This window comes from Zonotrichia leucophrys, chromosome 14 (genome assembly GCF_028769735.1).
Source record: "Zonotrichia leucophrys gambelii isolate GWCS_2022_RI chromosome 14, RI_Zleu_2.0, whole genome shotgun sequence".
NCBI classification, from domain to species: domain Eukaryota; kingdom Metazoa; phylum Chordata; class Aves; order Passeriformes; family Passerellidae; genus Zonotrichia; species Zonotrichia leucophrys.
The window spans coordinates 13,228,752-13,254,479 of NC_088184.1; the positions used below are offsets into that span (position 1 = coordinate 13,228,752).

At 48.6% G+C, this 25,728-nt stretch overlaps 1 protein-coding gene across 4 annotated transcripts in view; it reads right to left on the reverse strand.

The window, feature by feature from the left end:
• Nucleotides 1–24,742, reverse strand: part of RNF216 (ring finger protein 216) — a 77,991-nt gene extending 53,249 nt beyond the window's left edge. Inside the window, exons 1-7 of one of the 4 annotated variants that reach the window (XM_064726207.1) lie at nucleotides 24,552–24,742; nucleotides 23,843–23,954; nucleotides 9,019–9,147; nucleotides 7,759–7,895; nucleotides 5,932–6,786; nucleotides 4,352–4,428; nucleotides 193–295 (exon numbers count right to left, since the gene is read on the reverse strand). In XM_064726207.1, coding sequence (XP_064582277.1) covers nucleotides 193–295; nucleotides 4,352–4,428; nucleotides 5,932–6,786; nucleotides 7,759–7,895; nucleotides 9,019–9,085 — 1,239 coding nt within the window. In that variant the 5' untranslated portion in view covers nucleotides 9,086–9,147; nucleotides 23,843–23,954; nucleotides 24,552–24,742. Of the gene's footprint in view, nucleotides 1–192; nucleotides 296–4,351; nucleotides 4,429–5,931; nucleotides 6,787–7,758; nucleotides 7,896–9,018; nucleotides 9,148–16,369; nucleotides 16,389–17,089; nucleotides 17,109–22,784; nucleotides 22,804–23,842; nucleotides 23,955–24,551 lie in introns of those variants that run through there. The other 3 variants (XM_064726209.1, XM_064726208.1, XM_064726210.1) reach the window with 3 other exon arrangements.
• Nucleotides 24,743–25,728: the final 986 nt, after the last annotated feature.

The following is a 25,728-nucleotide window of genomic DNA, read 5'->3' on the forward strand; positions in this document are numbered from 1 at the left end:
TGGGAAGTCATCTTGCAAGCAACTAATTATTGCTATTTAACGCTGCCTTACACATAGCCAGAGGCCTCCTGTGAAAGCCAGGCTCAGCCAAGCACTCTGCAAACACACACTAATCAAAGCAGACACCCCAAGGTCCACTCAGGCTGAACAGACTGCCCAGAGGCAGCACGAGATGGGGATACTCTCACTTGCCTTTGTCTCATCTTGGCTGGCAAGCAGGCTGCTGCTGGGGTTTAAAACCACTCTGCCTTCCTTCTTTGGGTAATCTGGGTTTTCCAGCAGAAAGTTACAAAGTCTGAAAAGATAAAGATAGTTATTTCAGGGCTGGGGAGCTCAGGTTCATTTCTCATTTGTCCAGTTTTTAGTATTGGATAATTATGAGGTCACAGTCAAAGCCTGCCATGTAAGGACCAAGGGTGGTCCTGGACTAGAGAAAACTGCAAGAAAATGACTGAGAATCAAACGAAAAATAAGCAGCTGTGTGGCTGCAGAAGGAAAAGCAAAAAGGTTTGTCTTTCATTAATTAAGTTTACATACATAAAGCTTGTATGGATGAGCTACTAATCACATATAGAAAAAAGCCAGCACAAAAATCCCTACAAAACCCATAAAAGAGTCATGTCTTCCTCAACAAACTATTGCAGATTCAAACTTGAATCAAAGCCTCCATTCTCAGTCTGCCTTCACATTTAAGCAGCCAGAGGAATCTGGTTCAGTGGAAAGTGTCCCTGACCACAGCAGAGGATGGAACTCGGTGATCTTAATGGCCTTTCCAACCCAAACTATTCTGTGATTCCATGATTAAAGCAGAGACAAAATCATGTTTAAGATGCATATCTCCGTGGAATACAAACTCTGAATACAGGTTTCATTGTAACAAAGCTTGCAATCACACCAGCATTGCCCAAATTCCACTAGAAACTGATCTGGTGAGACCAGCACTTAGAAAATAACCACTAAAATTGCTGAAAATTTGCCTAATAGCCTGTAAATGCAGCATATCTGAGATCCTATCACAAACAGCCATAACTGCCAGGTAAGTGTAGTTGAACTGAATATTTTAGCTCAGAAAAGACTCAGCAAGGGGTTTTCAAATGCCCCATAGGTGGAGAACCACAAATACTCCAGACACCCTTCTGAAAGGGCAGCCTGATTCAGGCTCCCACAGCTTTTTCTCAGCCCTCACCAAGCAGCTGTGCTGGCTGGGGCCAGTAACACCAGCTGTTCCTCAGTTTCCCCAGCTGCAGGATAAGATCCTTCTGAAAAGAGCCAGGACAAGCAATTACCATTTGTAGAACTATTGGAATGAGAAGGTGCTAGGCTGCAGCAAAGACATAATTGCAGCTAATTTATATTCCTGATGTCAGAAATCAGTCCCTAATTAAGAAATCTGAACTGGCTTGAAGCATTAACCCACTATCAAGGCACGATTACTTTAGCTCTGCTTTCACATTCAAAGCAGGGGCATTTCTTTTGGTTTAATCAGGTATTGACATATTGAGCCAGAAGCTTTTGACTGAGTGTGAATGCTCCTGCACACAAAAGCTGAATAGATGATACCCTGCTAAGAGGAGCTCCCACATCTTATCTTTCACATCAGCTGAAAGTTTCAAGAAGATCATTTCAAGGAAAACAACAAATATCTTAGCATTGAGCATTTAATAGCTTCCAGCTCCCACCTCCTGCCATCCCTTTGGTAAAATATAACTGTTTTAATCCAACAAAACAGAAACTTCAAGGAGCTCAGATCGTGGCTCTAAGGAAAGGGTTTCAGCTGGGGCACAGCCAGGGTACATTTGAATCTCCTGCATGTTGCCACTTCAACGCTGAGGATTTTGGGGGATGTTGACCTCCAGTGTGTGACAATTAGTTAAGTGGGTCCTGCTGCACAGCACACCCACACTCATGGCACTGTTCATTAATATCTGCACCACAGGACACAGAGCTGGTTAAAAGCCTCACCCCTGCCCAAAACCACTCACCCTTAGTTATTATATTTCAAGCCTGATTCAGCTTGACACACCATGGAGATCAAAAAGACCCTGCCAGCGAGGCTGACCAGTGCTTTGACCCATTTGTTCTCACACAAAAGCTGCAGTGACAACTCAAAAGATGGTTTGGTTAAAGGAATAAAAATATGGAGAAGAAATCTTTATCATCCAGTAAGTGGGTAATGCACCAGTGAGCAGGCACTGTAGCTGGCCTACAGGGAAGCCTGGAAGCACCTTTTCATCTCCCTGGGTCTGTGGCACACAAAGGGAGAGAAGAGATTTCGGGAGCAAAAAGGGAAGGAACACATTAAGACTGACAGAAGCCAACAGTGGGATTTAATTCCATCAGGCTTCGCTAAATCCCCCCAGGACACAAACCCGAGGTTTTTTCCACACAATCTGGGAGGGTCCTGCAGCCAGATGCACACCTTCCACAGCCCAGCTGCCCCAAGGAATGGCTCTGCTTGCCTTCTACACTCCCACCACAACCATCCAGCCTGAGGTGCACCCAGTCCATGGTGTGGGCATGTTGTGGTGTGTTTTTAGCTTCCGGGTCCCTTCCTCAGGTGTGCCAATATTCCCTTCTCCCTTCCCCCTCGCCCCTTGCTGAGTGTGCCCTGTCAATCAGGTTTAACATTCCAGCAAGGCGTCGTGTGGTTGGTCCCTCAGGCCTGGGGGACATTGGATAGGTGTCCCTCGTCCCTTGAGACCCTGCCCCTTTCACCTGGTTGGTGGCTCACCTGTCCCCTCCCCTTCCCCTGTCCCCGAGCTTAAAAGGTTAATCAGACCATGCGGCCTCGATTCTGGTTGGAGCAGTTGCCCCGGTTCAGACCTCTGTAACCATGGAATAAACATCTGGATATAACCCTCCAGCAGAATCCTCTCCTTTTTTCTCTTCACCATCGCCAGAAGCTCTCTCTCCTGAGGTAAACGGAGTCCCTGACAAGCCTGGACTTGTTCAGTGCCCTGCTGCAATCTCCAGCAGCCAAGGTATCTCTGGGGTAAAGCACCACAGTGCTGCCTTTGGCCCAGCAGCGAGGGTCACACTGACCCAGGCACCATCTAACTGGTTATATTGGGATTCATATTCCAATATGGGCACCCCAAAGCTGCTCCACCACTGCAGGGAAAGCACTTCTGAAGGACCAGAAAGAAGTTCTAGTCTGCTGACTTTCTAACCAAGAAGCTTTACTTGGGAGACACAACTTCACAGCACAGCAGAATAGGAAATCTGTGCCCAATGGATGGGATCATCCTTAGTTCCTCACCAGTTAACTCACTTCTGGCCCAGTGACTCATTCTAAGCCTCACACACTTAAATGCTGCTTAATTGGTGCCCCAGTTAGCTGGAAAGGGCATTGGGTTTGCACAAATGAACACTCTGGCAACCAACACCTATTCCTCATTCTTGGATCACACAGTAACCAGTCTGGACATGCTGGAGATAGCAGAGACAGTTGCAGAGGGAGAAAGAGAGGCCACCAAGCATCAGACAGCAGTCACAAGTGATTTACTTCAAAGCATCTCCCCTGGGTGCTGCTGGTGCCAGCACACGCAATCCTTCACTCCCCAGCAGGGCAGGGAGATGATGCAACTCAGCAGGAAGGGGAATCACTTTTTTTTTTAACTTTTGACTCTAACTTGACTCCTAGAAACCTCCAGCATTATTAACATTAAGGTATTCCTGAGCTGTTAATGCCATTTGGAAAGCAAGTCCTCACATTAGCTTTCCTCTCTTTTTATTTAATTTTCTTGCCCAGGTTTCTGCTTAGTTTGACCAAAATCAGTCCCTCATCAGATCTCTAGAACCAATCCTACCAGCCCTTAAATGTGTTTGCTCTGTTCTATCCCCAAAAAGCAATGTGAGAGAATTCAAACAGCACCACTGCTACCTGAGCAAGTAAATGGGATAAAAGCCAAAATCATGACACCAAATAATGGACTCCAAGCCAGTGTCAGCTTTACCTGGAAAAGCCCAAAAACCAGTGAAATGAAGGAGGGAATGATTTCCTCCAACTCAAAACTCACCAACCCATCTCCATACTATGTTTTATAGCAGTCATCTGAACACCTTAATCCTGACACTCACTCTTTTTAAGAGCTCTAATAATAGGCAAGACAAAATTATAGGTAGAATCTTTAACTAAATTATCTTAAAAACAGAGAAGCTACAGCACAACAGAAAGGACTTAAAACCAGCTCAATTAGAAGAACAAACAAAAAGAATCTGTGCTCTGGGGCAGTAGCAAGGCAGTGCTGAAGGCCCAGCCTGGATGCTCTAATGCAGCATCCCTGGCAGGTGGGACATGGGGAAGTGCTGCAGTTGTGTGACACACTCTGGTTCTTGCCTCTATACTTACACATTTAAATCATAACAGTTCTTGATGAGAATTAATTCTTCAATATATTCCTTCTTCACATCTGGGAATCTTGCTTCCTACAGTAGGAAAAGGTAAAGGTTATGTAGGTTTTAGAGAAGCTGTGTAACAGACATAGCACCCAGGACAGGGATTTGTATGTAATTCATCAACAAAATCCTGAGACTCAGGGCAAAATGGTCAAGAGATCATTGACAGCCATCCAGCCTTGCTCCACAGGATGACTGCTATCAGCCCTTTCTCAAAGGAAGACTGAGGGCAGGGATGTGAAAAGCCAAGGGCATCTTGCCTCAGGAGAGATTCAGGCTCCATAGGAATGAACTTCAACCCAAGACAAGGGAATATTTACTTTCAGCATGAGCAGCAAGGAGCTCCAGATTATGTGCTGAAATACAACATTCCAAAACAAAAGGAAATAAACCAACAACATGTACACCCACCCAATGAACCCAGACACACCAGCAATGAGACCAGAACAGAAAACAAACCTTTTTCTGTGGCATTTCTGTGAAGGCTCTCTCAGTGTTTGCTGCTCTCTCTGGGGTTTCTGTACAGCTACTGCTACCATGTGGTATTTTGCTTTGCAAGACTGGACTGACACTGCAAGAATAGCCTCTTACCCAGCTCAAAGGCATTGAGCAATGAGGTCTTGGAAAGAACTGAATTTTGTTAGACTGCTACTTAAAAAAATATATTCCTCAACTCCAGTTTTCTCAAGTAGAATTAGTCATGGGATGTGGTGGGAAGACTTGGAGGGGATGGGGTGGTGGTAGAAGATACAAACACATAAGAATAAGCCTATTTGCAAGAAAAAATATTCAACAAGCCCTCCCTAGCAAGCAAGGGGAGAGGTGTGCAAACATCACACACACGAATCACCACATTTTTATTTAGCTTTATTTATCATATATTAACCATACTGCCCAAGCTGCTGGATGTACTAAAGGATAAGGAGTGTCCTCCTTGGTGGCTGCTGTCACAGCCAGTGTCCCTCATGCTAAGCTTCACACATGGAGCATGTGGAGTTGACATGCACAAGTCTTGTGGTGCTTATCCAGTTACTCCTTGGGGCTGCTGCCTGACAATCCAAACTGCAAGGGCAGCCCTTACCCTTGGCCACCGTGGTGGCATTAACGTGGGCACAGACCACACTCCTGTAGGAGAGGCAGCTGAAAGCAGTCCTGGCTCTCAGCCAAGTGTCCCTAAAACTTCTCTACTCCACCCTGTATCCCTCTGCCACTGTTTAGTGTTCCAGGTTTACTCATTTAGTTTTATATCCAATTCTAAACCAGCTCTACAGTGTTGGGTTAGGAAAGAACCAGATGAAACCAGACCAGATCCAAGAGGGTCTTTCAGGGAGCAGACACAGATTATTTCATGTTAAGCAAAAGTTTTCCAGGACAGCTCATCACATGCACCTCACCTGGTGCGTGGCTGAATCTCAGCCAAAGCAAAGAGGATTTGCAGCTGTGCGTTCAAGCATGTGAGACTGCACACACCTTGAAAAACCTGTCTGAAAACATCACACACACAGGAGGCAGAGGAGCCCTGGGAATACTTACTGTCTCTCTGATGAGCAGTGCAGTGAGGTCCTGCTCCTGCCCAGCAGCTCCCTGCTCTGGCACGTCCCCCGAGCCGAGTTCCTGCGAGCCCTGGGCGGGGAAGGCGGGCCCGGGCTGCTCGTTGCTGTCGGTCCCTGCCGGCTGAGCCGATTCCTCGGGGGGATGTGCCGGCTGCGGGGAGGCAGGGCCGGGAATGCCGTCCTGGGGCGGCTCGGGCCGGGGGAAGGCGGGCCCTGGAGCCTGCCCTCCGTACGCCTGCAGGGATGCCGGGTTTGCCTCTGGCTGCCCCCGCTGAGGAGCGCGGCCGTTCGCCACGGCCCGGGGCTCCTCTTCCTGCGGGGGGAAGTGCCGGGGCTCCAGCTGGCCCTGCTCCTGCATCCCCCCCTGCTCCGGGGTAGTTTTAGCAGCCATTCCTTCAAGTTTCTGCTCTGGCTCCAAGTTCTTTCCTCGCCATTCCCGAGCTTCCATCCTTTCCTCCTGCTGAGGTGGAAGGTCTGCATTCTCCAGATTAATGATTTTTGTGTTATCAGCAGGCTCTGGATGCACCTTGATCAGTGGCAGCAAAATTGGGCCAGGCTCCTGGCTACCTGTAAGTTCAGATCTGGGGCCATTCAGCTTAGATGGTCCTGGCTGCTGCAGGGCAACATCCACACTCTCCCCCCTGCTTGGTCCAGCATTGCTCTCCACCACGAGGTTGCTCCCATCTCCCTCACAGGGCAGAGCTGAATGCTGCAGGTCTGTGCTCAAAGGCTCCCCAGCACTTTTGGATCCTCCTTCTCCCACAGTGTCTGCACCCTGCCATGGAGCAGCAGGTCTGATGACATTGGCACGCAGAGGCTGCTGATGCTTTGGGGTCTGAAAAGGACATCAACAAGAGAAAGGAGGAATTCTTGTCTGTGTGTCAGAATCCTTGCTGCAGATACTTCTGCATCTAAGAAACTTCTGATGGGAAACTGATAAACAGTCTGTTCAGCAAGATGCTTAATAAAGCACAGAACTGCAACCCACACATCTGTGTCACCAGCCTGTCCCCAGGTGCTATGGGAACCTTCAGCAGAACTGGGGATGCACAGGACTTTCAAATTGGAATAATTTCCTAAGCTCACCTCAGTACTCACTTCCCTTCCAGTAAAATAGTCTGGGAAGGAAGAACTAACTGATGACATATTTGTGTTCTCACCAATTTATTTAAACAGGCAGGAACCAAAGCTCCAAATATTAATCTCTGGCCTTGTTCTTGCCTCTGGCAGGCAGACTGCTGTATGGCAACAGAGCCTGAGTGCTCTCTGCTGCTGTTTTCAACTACCAAGCAGAAAGGTCAGCTTTTCAATCCATTTTCTCAGTGCTTCTGGTTAATTTAACAGGAAAGTGGAATATATTCTTAATATAAGACAGATATGAAATGCTGTAGAAATATCAGTGCCTGCAACAGCCCAACATGAATGCAAATAGTATAGAGGAATATAAAGTATACAGAGTACATTTATAAATCAAAGCAAGGTTTGAAAACATTTTATGGAAGATCAAGTCCTCTTGCAAAACACTCCACCTTGCTGGATTCAAACAGACAACTTTATGGGAGCTACAACCTTCAAAAAGTAGGAACTTATACTACACAGCGCAGTTCCACAGTCTGCTTCTCCCCTCCTGTGCCCAAAATATGACTAAATTAGGCCAGCAAAATGCCATCACTTCACTGATATTTCAGACATCCTAAGCAGATTGCTACAGCCAGGCAGGACTCAGAGGAATGCATCAGGTATTGGCACAACACTTGGCAATACAGGCCATGAATTCATTGTTGTAGCTGCTGTGCTGTAAAGTTACCTCTGCTAAGATGACAATGTCATCATCATCATCTTCCTCAGTCTGCTGCTTTTCTGGCATCTCCAGCAACAAAGGCAAATCTTCATCTGAGGAATCTGATATTGTGATAAGATTTTCATCTCTGTGGTTTATCCAGTCTGCAGAACAGTAAGTAAAGTTGAAGTCAGCTGTTGGCTCAAGGTAAATAAATGGAATTACAAGGTACATGTAGCACTGAAACATCTGAGGAAGCAATTTTCCCACTTGCACTGCAGGAAGAAGCATTCAGAGGTCACCAATTCCTCTGCAAGGCATTGTAACAGCCACTCCTGCACCCCTCAGCCTCCAGCAAAACACCTGCACAGCTTCAGCTCATCACAACAGCACTGCAGGGACAGCCACTGACACCCACAAAGAATCTTCTACCCTGAACTCCAGCACGAATCAAGCTGCTGCAAAAGTTATTACAAACAAGGCATGTAGGGAATACTTCTGCAGAGAAATCCTGAACTTTCAGTATCTCAGGGACATTGCATTTTCTTTGTTAAAATGCAGTGCAATCTAGCAGAGAGATAAGGGTCTTTGTGCAACTGAGCCTCTTCTGAAAGAGAGGCTTTGCAGGAGCACCTTATGCAGGGCCAAGATAAGGCCTGTGGCTGTGCTGCCAAAGACACCCTGCTAGAAATGACAACCTTGTGCCTCAAGGTTTGTCAAGAATGGAATATAGATGCTACTCAACAGCTGCTGGAACACAGCAGAGAGATTCAAGGCAAAATTAGAGGGTTTCTGTACTGCACAGAGAACATGCAACTATGCTTTCCCTAAAATCTCACATGTTTCGGTTTATTTTTCAGCATGAGTGTTCATTTATCACCTTTCAGGCATACAGAGAAAGCCTCACTTTAAATTCCCTCCTTGAGGGAATGGGTGCCAATGCACACAGCCCTGTGAGAGCATAAATTTAGGGTCAGCCTGTCTCCTGTGGGGTTCTCAGAAGGATGGATCCTCCTTGGTTCTGCTGAAACACCTCTACACAGTGTTCCCAAGAAGTCAGAATATCCCTTGAGGCAGTACAACATGAGAAACACAAGAGCCAAATATTTTGCATGCCTGCATAATCTGAAAGAGTTTCTGTAGGTGGCTAAGTCAGTGTAACAGAATAGTGTGTGATGTGACAGAACAGACCTCCAGCAGCTCCCTGCAAGTTCAGTGCCTGTGAATCCTGCTGCTCAGCAGAGTTTCACAGGAGTGTTTTGGGAACAGGCACAAATCAGTACTCACCTTTCCCTCTGTGATTGCTGAAGCTGTTCAGGTTAATCACTTCTTCATTCCCACCTCTCTCTGCCATTTTAAACAGCTGCACCCCAGAGTGTCAATGCCCCAGCATGGCAGTCAGGCTCACATGAGGAACTGGAAGATAAAAGAAAACCACAAGGGAGTCAGGCAAACTCAGATTCAGCCTAAGGGTTTTTTTCCAAGATTTAGCTGCCAGGGGTTCTCCTGGCTCTCCCAGCAGTCTCTCCACATGAGTATTTTCCTGTGCCCCCCTCTCAGGACCTGAAAGGAGATATGTTTGTTATTTTGTGTTCCAACAGTTAAGACAGTGGACTGAAGAGTGCAAATAGGCCGGAGAAGTCCCTCTAGAGGAGCCATGCAATCACAGAAAAGGAGGAGAGATGCAGTTCTACCCAAGCAGGACTCAAACCTTCCCAGCATATTGACCTTCTCTTGTTTCCAACCAAAATCCAAAGCACCAACCCACACAGGGCTGCTCCTGCCACCATCAACAGGTGAGAGGGGCAAAATCCCCTTGCCTGAGCTGTCCCAGGGCAGCCCCACATCCACCTGCATCTCACAGCCCCAGATGGTGTCACTCCAACCATCCCTGTCACCCTTTCTGCCAGGGAAGTCACACACAGCCTGCAGGGGAGCAGCCAACAGGGCAGCACCATCCCAGCCTCAATTCCCCGAGTGCTGCCAAGTGAGGCACAACTTCAGAGCCACCAGAGATGCTCCAAGCTCATTTCCACAGCTCCTCATTGCTGGTGTGGCAGAAGGAAGCTGCACCCTGGGCAGAGCAGTGTCAGTGTGTGGTTTGTGCCTGCACTGTGAAACAGCACAGGAACATTCCAGAGAACACTTCCTTACCACCATCTGCTATTCTATAGAAGAGATTTCCCTGATTTACAGCGAGGGTTTGGTACAAATTCCAGGAAACACCATCTGCTCTCACACCAAAAGGAGAGCATGACAGGAATCAGGTTCCCTCACAGGACTTGGCTTTTTGAAGCTGAGCTTTGCTACCCCCACCTGTTCTCAGAGAGGCACAAGGAATTGGCCAGAGGCTCCCAAACAGGATTAGGGGCCAGAGGAATCACTGCAAACTAAACAGGAGGTTTCCATTTTATGCTCTGTCAGCTTAGAGCTCTCCATTCCCACTATCACATACACGAACTCCAAGCACATTTTGATCACTGAAAGGAGAAAGGAGTTTTTTTTCTTTTATTGGAAAGTATTCATCTCCTCATTGCAGCACAGAGGAATCTGTACTATTAAATATTTACTGATGCATAAGAAGCTGGAAGAAAATGGTGGGTCTGCTATAAAATCCTTTTTGCTAGTACACAAGAGCAGAATAAATTCCCCCTCAGTAATTCTACTTAACTTCCTCTGCAGGGAACAGGATTTGCAGCTAGGACAGTAAAATGAAGAAATGAATTCAGATGCACAAGATACAATAATAAAAATTAAAATGTATAATTTAGCACTTATAAAAGCCCAGCAGCACAGGCTTAGTGCCTGAGGGAACCTTCTTCAGAGGAAACCTCCAGCATAAAGATTTCAAGGCTTGCCTACCAACATCCACATTTACCTGATCCTTGATCTGGTGCTGCTCCAATTTTGAGAGGGAAATTGGATGAGGGAACAGCAAGAGGCCTTTCTAACCAGCATTACCATAAATATGCAACTGAGTCCTGATCCCTCAGTAGCACATCCTAATTCCAGTAGGCAGCTCCAAGGTTATCAGGGGCACATGGTGCTTTGAAAACACCTGTGGGTGTTTCCACTTGATTCTTAATTCCCTGGCTTATAAGGAGAAATCTTTATTTGCCAGAGAGGCATCAAAGTGCTGTTCCACCATCCCAGGTAGGGGCTGGGACACAAAGTGCAAACCTGGCCTTTGTAAAAGGTCACATCCACATTATCACAGCTGTATTTTCCCTGGTATTTGTGCACAGCAATCACCCAGCCCTGCACAGCACTTTTCCATCCTTAGCTGCCTGACTCCTTTAGCAAACAAAATCAATTCACTTCTTGTCATTTAAAAGGTGGAGAAATGGAAGCAGGGCAGGCCCAGTGTGGCCAAGGGCACCAAGCAAACCCAGCAAAGGATCACTGTGAGACTGCCTGGGAGGAACAAGGACATTTGTGAGAGCCACAAACCAGCCCCTGCAGCATCAGGGGCTGGACAGGTGTGTGCTCAGATCTGCTCCAAGCAAAGCTGAGGGCTTGGATATTTCTCCCCTCCAGGGACTTGTGGTGCATCAGCAGGGCTGGCTGCTTCACAGGGGGGTGACACTGCAAATGCTCAGCACAGCCACCAAAAAAGCAAAAAAATCTTCTCCCAAATAGCTCAAATGGTGCTTTGTCCAATGCTGGCTAAGCCCCAGCTGTTCAGATCCATGAATGATGGATAAGACACAAAACTAAGGTCATATTTTCTATGGGCCTCTCTGGCTCCTGTAGAGAGGAACTTGCACACTTCCACCTTCAGCAGTGAGAAAGAGGTACAGGGAATATTCTGAAATTAAATTTGGGATAAAAATAACTATCTGCACTTCCATAGAAGAAAGTATGCACACCACCAAAATGGTTTAAAAGCAGGAATATAATAAACAGCATTAACTGTAATACATAGTCAAGGCAACAACAAAAAAAAAAGCCAAGGCTGGAAAGAACTGGCAATTCTTCCTACTTCAAAATAGACTGAATAAAACCCCAAGCATCTTAATAAAGCCCTGCTTTGAGAGTGAAAGCCAAGCTTCCACCAAGAGCTAGCAATTCATTTTGTCAATACTCAATACAGAGCTGAAGTTTAAACAAATATCCATAAGCATGGGCCAGTTCCATCTAGTGGCATGAATAAGAAGTTTATTCATGTTTACAGCACCAGGCCGCCAAGAATGTGAAGTAACAAGATCAAAGCCACCCTGGGGTCTTGCCCTACATAAACAATAATAAAAAAGCAAGGAAGACAGATGGAAAGAAGCTATTCCACACTACCTCAGTGATTTCAGAGCCTATTTATAGGCAAAGAATAAGGCTACCTGTAAGCAGGCTCTAACATGCCCATCAGCTTTCCTGCAATGCAGTCAAGGACAGGAAACTCGAGTTGTTTTAACAGCAAAGCAGTCAGGTAAACACTTTCCAAACTTTTTCATTTTTCTTCTTTTCTTAAAAGGCTCCCACCTGCACCACAGCACATCAAGCTGGATTTGAGACTTGAATCCCTATAGCAGTATGCAGGTGACACAAAATTCTCATCATGACTTCTAAGACACCCACTGACTGTGCAGGGAGGACCCACCACACTGAAAACATGGTCCCACCCAATTTCACCTCTGTATTACTCCCTAACTCAGTCACAGAATATCCTGAGTTGAAGGGACCCACAAGGATCAGAGCCCAGCTCCTGGCCCTGCACACACACCCCAACAATCCCACAAGGATCAGAGCCCAGCTCCTGGCCCTGCACAGACACCCCAACAATCCCACAAGGATCAGAGCCCAGCTCCTGGCCTTGCACAGACACCCCAACAATCCCACAAGGATCAGAGCCCAGCTCTCCTGGCCCTGCACACACACCCCAACAATCCCACAAGGATCAGAGCCCAGCTCCTGGCCCTGCACACACACCCCAAAATCCCACAAGGATCAGAGCCCAGCTCCTGGCCTTGCACAGACACCCCAACAATCCCACAAGGATCAGAGCCCAGCTCCTGGCCTTGCACACACACCCCAAAATCCCACAAGGATCAGAGCCCAGCTCCTGGCCCTGCACACACACCCCAAAATCCCACAAGGATCAGAGCCCAGCTCCCCTGGCCCTGCACACACACCCCAAATCCACAAGGATCAGAGCCCAGCTCTCCTGGCCCTGCACAGACACCCCAATAATCCACAAGGATCAGAGCCAGCTCTGCCCGCACACACACCCAAATCCCACAAGGATCAGAGCCCAGCTCCTGGCCCTGCACAGACACCCCAACAATCCCACAAGGATCAGAGCCCAGCTCCTGGCCCTGCACACACACCCCAAAATCCCACAAGGATCAGAGCCCAGCTCCTGGCCCTGCACAGACACCCCAACAATCCCACAAGGATCAGAGCCCAGCTCCTGGCCCTGCACACACACCCCAAAATCCCACAAGGATCAGAGCCCAGCTCCTGGCCTTGCACAGACACCCCAACAATCCCACAAGGATCAGAGCCCAGCTCCTGGCCTTGCACAGACACCCCAACAATCCCACCTGTGCCTGAGAGCATTGTCCCAAAGCCTCCTGGAGCTGTGGCAGCCTTGGGGCTGTGAACACTCCCTGGGGAGCCTGGGCAGTGCCCAGCACCCTCTGACCAGCACAGCCCAGCTGTTCCACTGTGCAGACAATAAAATCCTCCCCATGATGGTTCTTCCTACAGTGAACTCAGAGAAGAACACATTACCAGAACAGCTACTGGGAAAAGCAGAGCCCACCAGGGACTTGGGCTGAGCAGTTCTCTGAAGTGACAAGACCTCACACTGACAGCTGAGGTCACAGGGACTTCCTGGACAAGCTCCTCAAACATGCAAAAATATCATCCACAAAACCACTGCTTCCAACCACCACTATGAGGTAAGGGATCAGCTGCTACGAGGTGAAGCAGGTCTCAGGAGCACACAGAATGCTTACACAAGGATTTCCAAAACCCATTCAAAATCCTTTTAAACACCACATGATGTATTTTTAGCTTAACCTAAAAATAGCCCCCATTGGTGCTGTGCATATATTTAATCTCCTGATAGATGAAGGCGTTTCTGGACTGCAGTAACTGGAGCAGAACTCAAATCTGCTCCCTGCACCCCACATTTGTGCTGTGATGAGCATCTTCAGATGGTGCTGGAATTCAAACTGACAGTCAAGGGGAGAGCCCCCCTTCTCAACACAGGGTAATGTGTTTTCCCCCCTCATTTACAGCACTTGAAATCTTGAACTCCCACATACCCAAGATGGGACTGGGCTCAAAGTGCTCTTGTCTGGCTGCAGCTCAAGGCAACAGGACTAGACAGAAAGCAGGGGAGGTAGGAACTGAGATCCCAAATGAACAGGGGGGAGGGAAAAACAAAAAAAGAGCAACTTGAAAGAGATGTCAGCAACATCAAATCAGTGTGTTTTAGCCTCTCCCCCTCACAGAACACCACTGTGGCTCACCTCCACTGACAGAAGAGCATCAACTCCTACTTTGTGCCTGCGGGCAGCAAACGTGTCTGCTGGTAGCCTGCGAGCAAGGTGAATTTCTGGCTTATTTCAAGCTGCTAAAACAAGCTACTTAAATAATGCAGGGCTTGTGACAACCACCAAAATGAAAAGCTAAAAATTCAGTCTTTAAAAATAAAAAAAATAAAAGAAAGCACAACAGAAGGGAAATAAACCAGCCTGACTTACTGTCAAGCATTTCACCAAAACATTTCAAAGGGTTCACCATTTGCTGGGGGCTGCTCCTTGTAACAGGCACTGAGCAAAAGCAGGGAGAGTTTAACAGTGGTTGATCGTGTTAAACAGCATCATCCCAACTGAAAATGAGAAATCCCCTGATCACAAGCCCAACAAGAACTGCTGGGCACAAACAAATCCTATTTGCTATGCACAGGGCAGCTACTGCCACTGCCTCACACCCTGCAAAGGGCCAGAGCCAGAGGGCAACACGTGGGGCTGCAGCAGGGCCTCTGCCAGCAGGTTTGCTCAGTTCCAAGCCTGGGAAAAGTGGAAAAAGCATTGATTCCAGCCCAAAAGCCTCACCCTGGCCTCTGAGGGCAGGAGGGTGTGGGCAGAGGCTCACAGGAAACACCCCCTGGTTTCAGCAGCACAGTCTGCTACAGGTGTTGGCCAAAAGCTCCTGTCAGGAGCCACACCAGGGGCAGACACAGGACAAGAGCATCCACACAGCTCTGCCACCAATTTATGGACCTGTAGCATGTGCTGAAGAGAAACAACCAAACTGAAATCATTTAATAACAGAACTGGCTGGTGAGTTATAAAGTATTCCCCAAGTGTTTCCCACATTAGCAGCTGGCTTGGTTTGCCACAGGATTTTAAACACATACACTCTGAGAAGGGGAAGACAGGATTCCTGAGATGTGAGAAAAATCAAGGAACAGAAACTGAAATGAACAATAAAAAGAGCCAGGTAACATTTCTAGGGCAGAAAGCCACAGAACTTGTTTAACCACACCAAAATATATTATATAACACAAGAAGTATTTTGTGGCAAGTAAATGAAACCTGAATGCTCACCTCCTCCTGACAGACACGACACCCAACACCCACAGCTCAGTATCCCAGCAGAGCAGCCACTGTTTCCAAAACCACACCAGCCTGGAACTGGCTCCAGCAGCTCCAGGACAGGTCATGAATGAAGATGGGAATGAGGAATGAGTCTGGCAGCAATCACAGCTTCCAATTACCTCCCAAAAGTTCCCTGCTCCTCACCCTGTCCTACCCAAGGAGGAAAGCACTGAAGGGAGTGATGCCCTCTCCTCCCAGGCTCACCATGGGAACTGCAGAGTCAGGAGTGGGACCAAGAGCCCACCAGGAGAGGCTGCAGATGAACACAGGGCAGGCTACACCTGTGCCACTGCTCCAGGCCAATGGAAATTGCTTACTCAGGGGCAATCACCAGCAGATATTGAGGGATTACTTGGCTTCAAATCCCCAACTAGATTTTTCCCCCATTTTCTAAGCCCACTCAGGACTTACAGGAAATATCTTGGCTCTTTGTACATCACAGGACTTCTCATCAACCTTACTTGCAGTTCATTTCATCAAGGTCACAGTATCACAATTATTAATCATAATTGTTTGAAGTACCAATCACCATTTTTATCTGAAACACAAAGTACAAGAGGAAGGAAATGTACCCAGTTTTACCTAATTCACTAACAGCTGGCCACATACATTGGCACCAGTTTTCCTTCCCAAACCTGCAAAATATTTGCATTTCCCTAGCAGAATATCTGCTCTGTGAGCTACTCCCTTAAATGTAAGCCTGTTTTGAAACGGCTGCATTCAGTTTCCAAAACTGGGCAACACAAATGAAAGTTTCCCATTCCTTTGAGCTACTCCCTGGTGATTGGCATCAAGGTCAACTTGTGGACACTTCAGTGCCTTCCCAGGACCCCCACCAGTCCCTCTGGCAAATAACAGAGCTCCATCATCCCATCTCCCTGAGCAGCACAAGGCTCCTCATTCTGATGCATGCAAAAACCCACCCTCTGCACAACAGGTAGAAACCTTTGGATCTGTCATTCTCCCTCCCCCAGCTGAGTCTGAAAAAAAATTAAATCTACAAATTCTAGTTGGAGAGTTAATGCCTTTACCTTGAGCAGCTCATTTTGAGAGTGAAGTGAAAAATGAAGGTTCTGAGAGAGAAGGAGGTGTTCCTGGAGTTAGTTCCTGTAAAGGGCTGTGCTCTGCCTGCCTCAGACTTCTGGCATGTGCAAGATCATCCAGGGTAATCCCTAAATCCAAAACCTCCCTCCCACATCACAAGCACAGGTGCCAGCTTGGCATTTCACATTGATGCAACAATTCAGACACAGCAGCCCAGCACTTGGCTACAGACCTGCACACAAACCCAGCCTTGCTCTGCTCACAGCCTGGCTCCCAAACCAGCATTCAGAAGAACTCACTTGTTCTGATTTTGTGCTCTAAGGGTGGGGATGAATGGAAGAGCATGTGAAACCATGTGATTTGCAGTTCTGCTGTTTCCAGAGTGAGTTTTACTTCCAGTTTCCTTTCCCTGAACTCCCAGCCAGGGGCTGCTTTGATCAGCACCAGGATTCAGTCACCTGTGGGTTTAAAGAGCTGGAGCCACAAAGCCCCAGGTGCTGCACACACCTGCCACAGCTCCACACAGCATTAATTGCAGCTGCCTTCTCTTCTCCATAAACCCAGCAGCCACGTGGAAAAGAGCAGCAGAAATGCCCTGTGAGCCCCAGGATATACAGCAGAGTGCTCCTCTCTTACTTGTACTTCACAGATCCCTCCAGGAGAAAGGACAGAGCATTTCCTCTCCAAATCCTCAGTAGTTTTCCTACCTTTTTTCTTTTCTTTTTTAAGGCATCCTGAATGCCACTTTAAAGAGCTTAACAGAACAAAGAAATCCAAGTGCAACCTTTTAAGTAGTTATTTAACAAGCTGGATCAATGTCTTCAGGAGCATTCAGGTTCCCATCCTAGCTCTGTTTTCACTGGAGAGGAAACAGAAATAAAGGATTTAAGATTGCTGGGACAGGCAGTGGCACTGACATTCACACTGATGAGCAACCAGGAGCCTGCTCAGCTCACAGCCCTGTGTGCAGGGGCACTGGGAGCAGGGAGAACCAGGCTGCACACAAGCAGCAAACTGCTGTCCAAAGCAGCACAGAGGGACAAGCAGACCAAAACCAAAAGGGCTGGAAAGCAGAGTGGTTGAAGGAAGGGGACTAGGACACTAGCTGGTTCATCACAGGTCTAGTTTATTGAAGAAAGTATCAAACACTTATACAGCAAATAATAAGCTTATGAATATTCTGTAAGCTAAGCAATCTATTGGTTGAACTACACTATGAACTCTTCTTCATTCTTTGGGGGTTACATCTCTCTTTTCTCATGTCTCTTTCACTGTTTGTTATCATACTACAGCTAGGCCCAAGGACACACTATCTAACAGGTGCAGGACTTGGAATTAGCCACGGTATTTGTGGCTAATTTTGTATTTTTTTCTATTTTGTATTTTTCCAGTCTCTAGCCAACCAAACTCCCAACACAGAGTCAGGTTCAGCTCCAGAGGCAGCCAGAGGACTTGAAAACCACAAGGAACTGACAGGCTCTGATGGCATCCTGGATGCCACTCAGGAAACCACCCAAGCTGCACTGGGAAGCTGTGCTCCAGAAAAAATTACAAGCATAATGCACCACCAAGAAAAAAATGTGGAAGGGGGTATTTTTGTATTTTATTTTATTTTAAATGTGACCTGAACTTATCACAAAAAACTTTGCTTTCAAGCACAGCACACCTCACCTCGTTCTCAAAGCTGCTGACAACACAAAAGGTGAGACTTGACCTTGAGGTGGCACACAGGGAAAAAAATCTGAGTTACTGCAGCAGCCCACCTTGGCAAAAAGAAGGTCCCTGTCAATCTGCACAGCACTTTCTGAACTATTGACTTAAAAGCCTGCCACCAACCCTCCCAGGTGTCAAACATCCAGAGTGAGGGACTTCCAAAAAGAATGATTCACAGGTCACATATTCTGGTTACAACAGCCATGCCCTTTTTTAGGGCCACATTAAGCACCTGCACTTGCCACAGCTCCAAAGGTCAGCAGCCAGAAGCTGGGGCTTCATGCTCAGAAGGGTTTCACTTCAATACCTGTTCAGGATACTCATGTTCCCACACCACAGCTTCTCTCCTCCCCTCACACTGTGCTCCTCCAGCACTTCTTACAGCTTTGAAAGGAAATGCCCTGGAAAACATTTTTGTGGGATTCAGATCAGACACCCTCCACACATGGTGGAATTGGGAGAACAGAATTAAGGTGGTAAAATAAAATGCAAGAAGGAGGAAGATCTCAAACTGCAGCTTAAGCTGATACAGCCACAGCCTATCCCTACCACTCAAATTACATGTGCTCCTCCTGCAAGGTCAGGCACTTTCAAAGATGCTTTTACACAATCAATTAAGGGTTTAAATATACACAAAAGCCAGTTTAGAGCCAGACTGGGCCAACAGGCCAAGCTCACAGTGATAAGTCTTAAATGGCCTTACCTCTCAGAGTAAAATACCAACAGAACCCTTGTAAGACAGGCACCAACACCTGAGCTACAAATCCATGCTCTGCACCAATTTCTGCTGGAAAGAGTAAAAAATAAGCTGCCTCTTGCACCCAACAAGTGCTGCAGGAGGAGCATTGTCACAGAAGAACTGAACTACCTCCTTACTGCTCCAGCACCACAGATGACCACTTGTCAAAAGATTTTCCAGACAGGCAGCACAGCCTTTGTAAAAGTGGGTTTAGTTTTAGTTTTGTTTACAGCCACGTGGAGCCTTGCAGCCAATTCCAGCCCAGCTCCCAGCAGTGAAAAGCCAGAGCAGCCTTCCAGGCTCATGACAGTTGTCCAGCCTGACCTCACCCACGTCACGTGGCAGTGGCCACTGTGGAGTCTGAGCATGTTAAAATAGCAGAAAAGCAAAGAGGCTGCATTTGAGGTAAATACCACTGCATCAGAACAGAAAACAGTGAAATTAGATGGTGGCTGGATTTAGAGATGCTCCACATGCAGCATGAATCCCTTCTGAGACTACTAAAGTTCACAAATGAATGAATGATGAGCTAAAAAGGGAGAAAAGAGGAGCTGCACGTTAACTCTCCAGGTCCACAGTCCTGTAGATTAATGAGACTGTACCACCCATTAATGCCAAGGCAAACCAACATTTCACAGACACAGGACTACAAAACCAGGGGGTTACAGGCTGCACTCAGAGCACTTCAGGACAGCCTGTTACAGGCAGTGAATCTGTGCCCACCCTTGGTCAACACACCCGTGTCCAACACTGGGTGAGTCCTCACAGCAGAACAGAAATTCCCTTCCTGGGTTTGCACTGTCAGACAGATTATTTAACTAGCTGGGCTGGAGTGACAGTAAAAAAGCCACAAATTACTAAATAAACACAACCCATTGAGCTGAGAGCACTCCCCAGACACTGTGTCCAAGGCAGAGGTGCTTCCAGCCTGTGAGCTGCTCTGTGCTAGCCCTGGCAGATCCAAGGGCACCTCCCAGTTGATACACAATGAAGCTCCACCACAAAAGGATCCTGCTTTAACAATCCACAAGGAACTATTTACATTAGCCAAGTTACTGCTCCCAGCTCTTGCTCATCCGTAGCTGGAAATCCCAGCAGCACAGGAGGCATTAAATGCCCTACCCTGCTGCTTTCCTGAAAGGAAAGAAAGAGCTGCTTTTCCTGCCTCCCCATTATGCTGCTGCTGTCATCTCCCTCAAATTGCATTGCAGCACATGACAGCAGAGCAGGGAGAGGAGGAAAGTCCTCAGCAGCACCGTGGCTGTGCTGCAGGCAGCTTGTCAGCACTGCTGTCCCTTCCCTCTGCCAACCCCCTGAAATGTGTTTGCCCAACAGAGTTGTACTTGCCAGGGGTACAGGGGCCAGTGCTCCTTCCAAGACTGGCCTTCAAGCAGAAATGATCTGCAAGAAGCACCAGGGAGAGGTTTTCCTTCCCCATCCATCACACAAAAACACATCATGTCTCTGGGACGGGATTTGGAAGTGGAAGTGTAAATCTGTTCCTCACTCTGGTTTTGCAAGGGCTGTAAAAAGCCAAACCCTGCTTGCTTTCCTCCAAGGAATAACAGGAGCAGTGCCCACAGCTTGGTAAGAGCATGTCAGTCTGGATAAAGCAGTACAGAGGCCTTGTGCAAGGAGTGCTTTGGACAAAACATATTACTTGAGGCCATTTTTCATTCTTATATTCACCCAAAGAGAGATTCCAGCCAGTGCAGATCCCAACCACCTTGTGCTGCAGAGCAGCATCACGTGGTGCCTCTACAGATCCCATCCAAATGTTCCTCTGAATAATGCAAACAGCAGCTTGGCCTCCTTGCAGGGAGAGCAGGCTGAGGGAGCAACACCACTGAAAGCATTTCAGGCCACCCTGCCACCCACAAACACTCCCAGTTTTATTTCAGCTCATCAACTTCACTTCTCATTCCAAGGGGCAACCACAGCCTCCAAAACTCACCCTGGGAGCAGCTGGGCACCACCAGCACAGGAGTGGGGCACCCTAAAGCCAGGGAGGAATGCAGATGTTTAATTTAAATTCCTCTGACCTGGGTCAGGAGCACTGTGAGGTGACAGCGTGGCTCGGGGTAGCAGCTGCCCCACAGTGAAATCCTCCCCTAAAGCCCAATGGTTTTTCCACTTAATCAGGCACTGACAGTCCCCCCATGAACACAGGCAGGGAACCACAGCAGGGCTGGTAATTAGGAGAGAGGTGTCATTCAGAAGGAATATCATTTCCCATCCTCAGGAATTAAGCTTTCTCAAGGATTGTTATGAATTTAGAACCATTGCAAGCCCTTAAGCACTGACCCAGAGGAAAAACATCACTCCCAAGATAGTCCAAAATAAACTTGAAATTCTATAAAAGTGACACAAAGGCTGGTGAGAATGAGATTATCCCAGCTCAGTGAGACACTCCTTATTATCTCTCATCTTAGCACTATGTTTGACAAACATAACTTACTCCAGCCACCAGGACACTGCTAAGTGGCTTTTTTCTCCCCTCTTTTCCTGCTTCCTCTACCTACCCCTCCCCAATTTCCCCCATCTCCCACTTCCAGTAACCTCCTTAAAAACAAAACTACTCTGGAATAATGTTGGCCAGCCCATTTTTCAGCTCCATTTCAAACACAGGAACTCCCAGGCTGTACACAAATGACCTTATCTCCTGGGAGACAGCTGCTGTCCCAGGCAGCTGTGTGTTTCACACCTTCTGCTGTGTTTAGAAAGGCACCTGTCCCACTGGGATTGGTGCTGCTGGGAGTAATCCCAGTTACATGAAGCAGCTCTAAACCCCACCATCACTTCAGTGCACACACAGGCTTTGGAGACCATTAATGCCTCATCTTTAAGCAGTTACAATGATGTCCAAATTCAATAATTTAAAGGGAGTCTTAAAATATCTCCAGATCAAATCCATCTGCAAAAAACAAAAAAAGAAAACAACTCCAAACTTTCAATGACTGGTGCAGTTCTGACTGTCCCAGAAAGAATGCAGCCAGTGGCAAGCCCCAACAGCCAGCACTGCTGGCACTCAGACACAGCAAACCACTCACAATGGCTTTAGAAAGATATAAATAAAAATAAGACACCCATTCCAAATTAATGAATGGGAGCTTCTTCCAGCAGGCACTAAACAACACCCGAAGGGCTCCACGTCTCTTGCACTTGGGTTTGTGCTACTCCAGGTTGTTAATCAGCTCCTGGCCCCTGGGAAATGCTTCCTGCCTCTCTCCAGCTGCGCAGGAATTGTGTGTTTGCCCCACCTATCCTTGCCACAGGACTTTGCAGTGATTTGTGTCCAATTTCAAAGCACAAGGCTCGGCAGCAGCAGGAACGCCCACTGCATTCTCAGGCAGACAAAGCACTGGTCTGCCCCGGAATTTGGATTTCCGAGGCAGCTCCTGAAACTCCAGGCCAGGAACGAGCTGCCAGCACCCTGCTGGAATCCAGAATCCTGGAATCCTGCACCTTATCACCAGGAACACCTGCCCCAAGTGCCCTTCTAGGAACTGCTGCTCCTGCCCTGACTGCCTGCAGCCAGACCAACCAGAAGGAAAACATCCTAGGAAGCAAAAAAAGAGATGGAAGCAAGCCTGTCACCACAGTGCAGCACCTCCAAGCAGGCTGAATGTCTACAGAGCTTCAGGAAATCTGTCTGAGTCCCTTCCCAAGTCTTGGTGTTCCAGGCACAAACTCCTGTCAAGATGATTGTTTATTAACATGCAGTCACACCACCAAGACACCCAGCACATGAAATCTATTAACGTGTTTACAATTGCACAAAGCCTGATGTAAGGCAGTGGAATTTTTGCACAGTATTCATCCTAAAAATTAAAAGCACATATTAAAGCTGTAAATCCCAGAGTTCTGGAATTAAAAGCTGTGCCTGGAATCCTCCCAGTCCTAACCAAAGTGGGTGCTACCTCATGGTTTGAGCAGCACAGGCCCTGTACCTGTTCAGGGATGTACCAGAGGCTGCTCAAGGTTTGGATCTGCAGAGTGATGGTCTCAGATTCCCTGCCTCACCTTCCAAACAGGTTGCTGGAGGAAAAACCCTCATGCCATCCTCTCTGAAAGCAGGAGAGGCCACATTAGCTGAGCCTGCAAAGGCCAGTCTGAATGTCTGATGGGGGACACCTGCCTTGCCCTCCACTGCTACCACTGGAAACCTGCAAGAGCTCCAAAGTGCATCAGGTGGGAGAGCAGAAATTGTTAAAAAAGAGGAATCAACCTCCACAGAGACAGAACAGAGAAGCAGAGATCTGCCCACAGGTCTTTGGCTGTGTCTCTCAGCCACCAAGGCACCTTCCAGAACTGCTGCCTGTTCCACAGGGAAAGAAACACAAGAGGGAATACTCTGAAAAGCTCATGGACATCAAGCTTTAGTCCCTCAGCACCATGCCTGGATTATGGAAATAAAAGTGCACAGCAGCAATATCAGCTCTTCTCTTTCAAAGCATCAGAGGTCTCAGGACAGTGACCAAACCGTAAGAAACTGAACAGAAACATCAACAGCTAAACTTATTTGTATGAAAACTGTTATAAGCATCTGTCAATAAGAGTCTAAAGTAAAGTGTTGGAGGACAGACAAAGACAACACTCCAGGTCATAAAGCACAGGTGAGATGAAAGGAAAAACTCCCCAGGCTGGGCTGGCAGGTGCAAGCAGCCGTTACCCACCCGGGGATCCAGCCAGCACAGCTGCAAAGCCAGGGATCCATGGGATGGCTCTTTAAGCCAATCTGCATTTTGCCCACCCCACAGCACTGCCCCAGGCCAGCTCACACCCCTCTCTTCACACACACATGCCTGAGTTCCCCACAGCTCAGACTTGGGTGGGATCCCAACCTGCCTGCAGCCATCTGGGGGAACAAGGTCAGCTCCAGGGGCAGAAAAGCTCATTCCATAAACGCAGTGTACATTAACACTCCCAGGCTGTGCCCCACCACGGCTGGCTGGCACTTGGATCAATAGAGAAGGGAAAGAAGAGGAGGAAGAGGAGTATCTCTTACACTGATCCCTCAGCTCCGAGGACAGCTGTGTTTGGGGTTTCTTTCCTGCAGCAGCTCCCACAGCAGATACCTGAAACGTCGAGATGTCCCAACAGCACCGAGTGCTCCCACACTAAACAGGGGTCAGAAGAGAAATATCTTTTACCTTCCTCTGCCCACCAGTTCCAGCTTGTCCCCGACTCCAAACCCCGGCCCAGGGTACCGGCACAGCCCTGAGGAGCCCCGGGAGCAGCGGGGGACACGGGGGCGGTGAAGGGACCCCCTGGCCCCGGGAAGGGAGAGAAAGGAGCGGCCCTGGGGCGATGGAGGGCGGAGGGAAAGGACCCAGCCCTGAGGGGAGCCAGAGGGGTAGGGGGTGTCCCCGATCCTGAGGGACAGCGAGAAAGGACTCGGCCCTAAATGAACGTGGAGGGGAACGGGAGGACGGACACGGGGACGGCGACGCGAGGGACCCGTCCCTGAAGGGAAGCGCTACGGGGGAACGACCCGTCCCTGACGGGAAGAGAGGGGAAGGGCCGGCCCTGAAGGGACGCGGGGGAAAAGGAACGGATGGAACGGACACCGGGCCCTGAGGGGACGCGGGGAGAGGGCGGAGAACGACCCGTCCCTGAGGACAGGCCCAGCCGGGAGCAGCGCCCGACCCCGCAGCGAGGGGTCCGGCGAGGCCCAGGGACGCCCCGTGGGGCGGCAGGGCTGTCCCGGCACTCACCGGCTCCGCGGGACGGAGGGGTCACCCCGGCACTCAGCGGCCCCGCCGCCCCTCCGGCCCCGCTTCATTTAACCGCCGCTCCCGCCGCTTCCGCCCGGCCCGCGCCACGTGACCGCGCAGCCCCGCACCATAGAGACACGGCCAGGGAGGGACAGAGCGGCGCGCGGGGACGGGCGGCGCGAGCGGGCCCGGCCCGGCCAACCTACCATAGAGACACAGGGGGCGGGCGGGCAGCGGCGCGGGACGCCCCCTGCCGGGCGGGCGGTGCTCCCGGGGGAGGGGGCGGGACCAGGGGGCGTGGCCAGGGCCGCACGTGCGTGAGGGGCGGGGCCGGGGGGGACAGAACGGAACTTTTTGGGGGGCTCGGGGTCGCGGGGGCAGAACTGAACTTTTTGGGGGGTCAGCAATGGGTAGGGGGGCCGGGGGGGGGCAGAATGGAACTTTTGGGGGGGTCAGCAATGGGGGTGGACAGCACGGAACTTTTGGGGGGCTCAGCAATGGGGAAGTGGGTCCAGGACACCTGCACAGGATTCCTCTGGAGCAGGCTACAAGGATCCTCTTCTCTCTTAGCACCAAAAGGAAAGCAGAAATCAGGAAAATTTCACAGAAAGTAGTTATTAAAGAGAAACAGTGGTGTCAGTGTGTGACAGAGCACTGAAGGGGTGACACGATTTCCTGCTCCAGGGAATGAAATCGTTCAGTCCCTGCTGCTGGCTGACATGAGGGGTGGGCTGCAGCAGCTCCCCCGTCATTTGTTCATACTGTGAAATTACTCAAAGAATAAAAAGCATTTTATTTGCAGTCCTTCCTTGTTTACTTATTTATTAAACCAAATTCTGGCCAGAAGAAACCCCAGCTTTCAGCATCAGGAAGGGAAGGCACTGCTGCAGCACACACCAACACTGAACACCCTCCTTGGACTTTCTCCTGTCCTTCTCCACTTGTAAAGCAGCATAATTAGGGGGAAAAACCAAATAAACAGGACAGCAAGGATTCATCAACATTAGTGAATCTTTCTCCAGCTTTCATTAAGGGGGAAATTATAATTTCTTTCTGCAAACTGAGGTTTTGCAAATTATCAGGACAAATAATGAGATAAGAAGGGGAAAAGATTAAGGTGAATTAATGAAACAAAGTATTCTCCCTGCAGAGGAGGACTTTCATCTGGGCAGTCCTT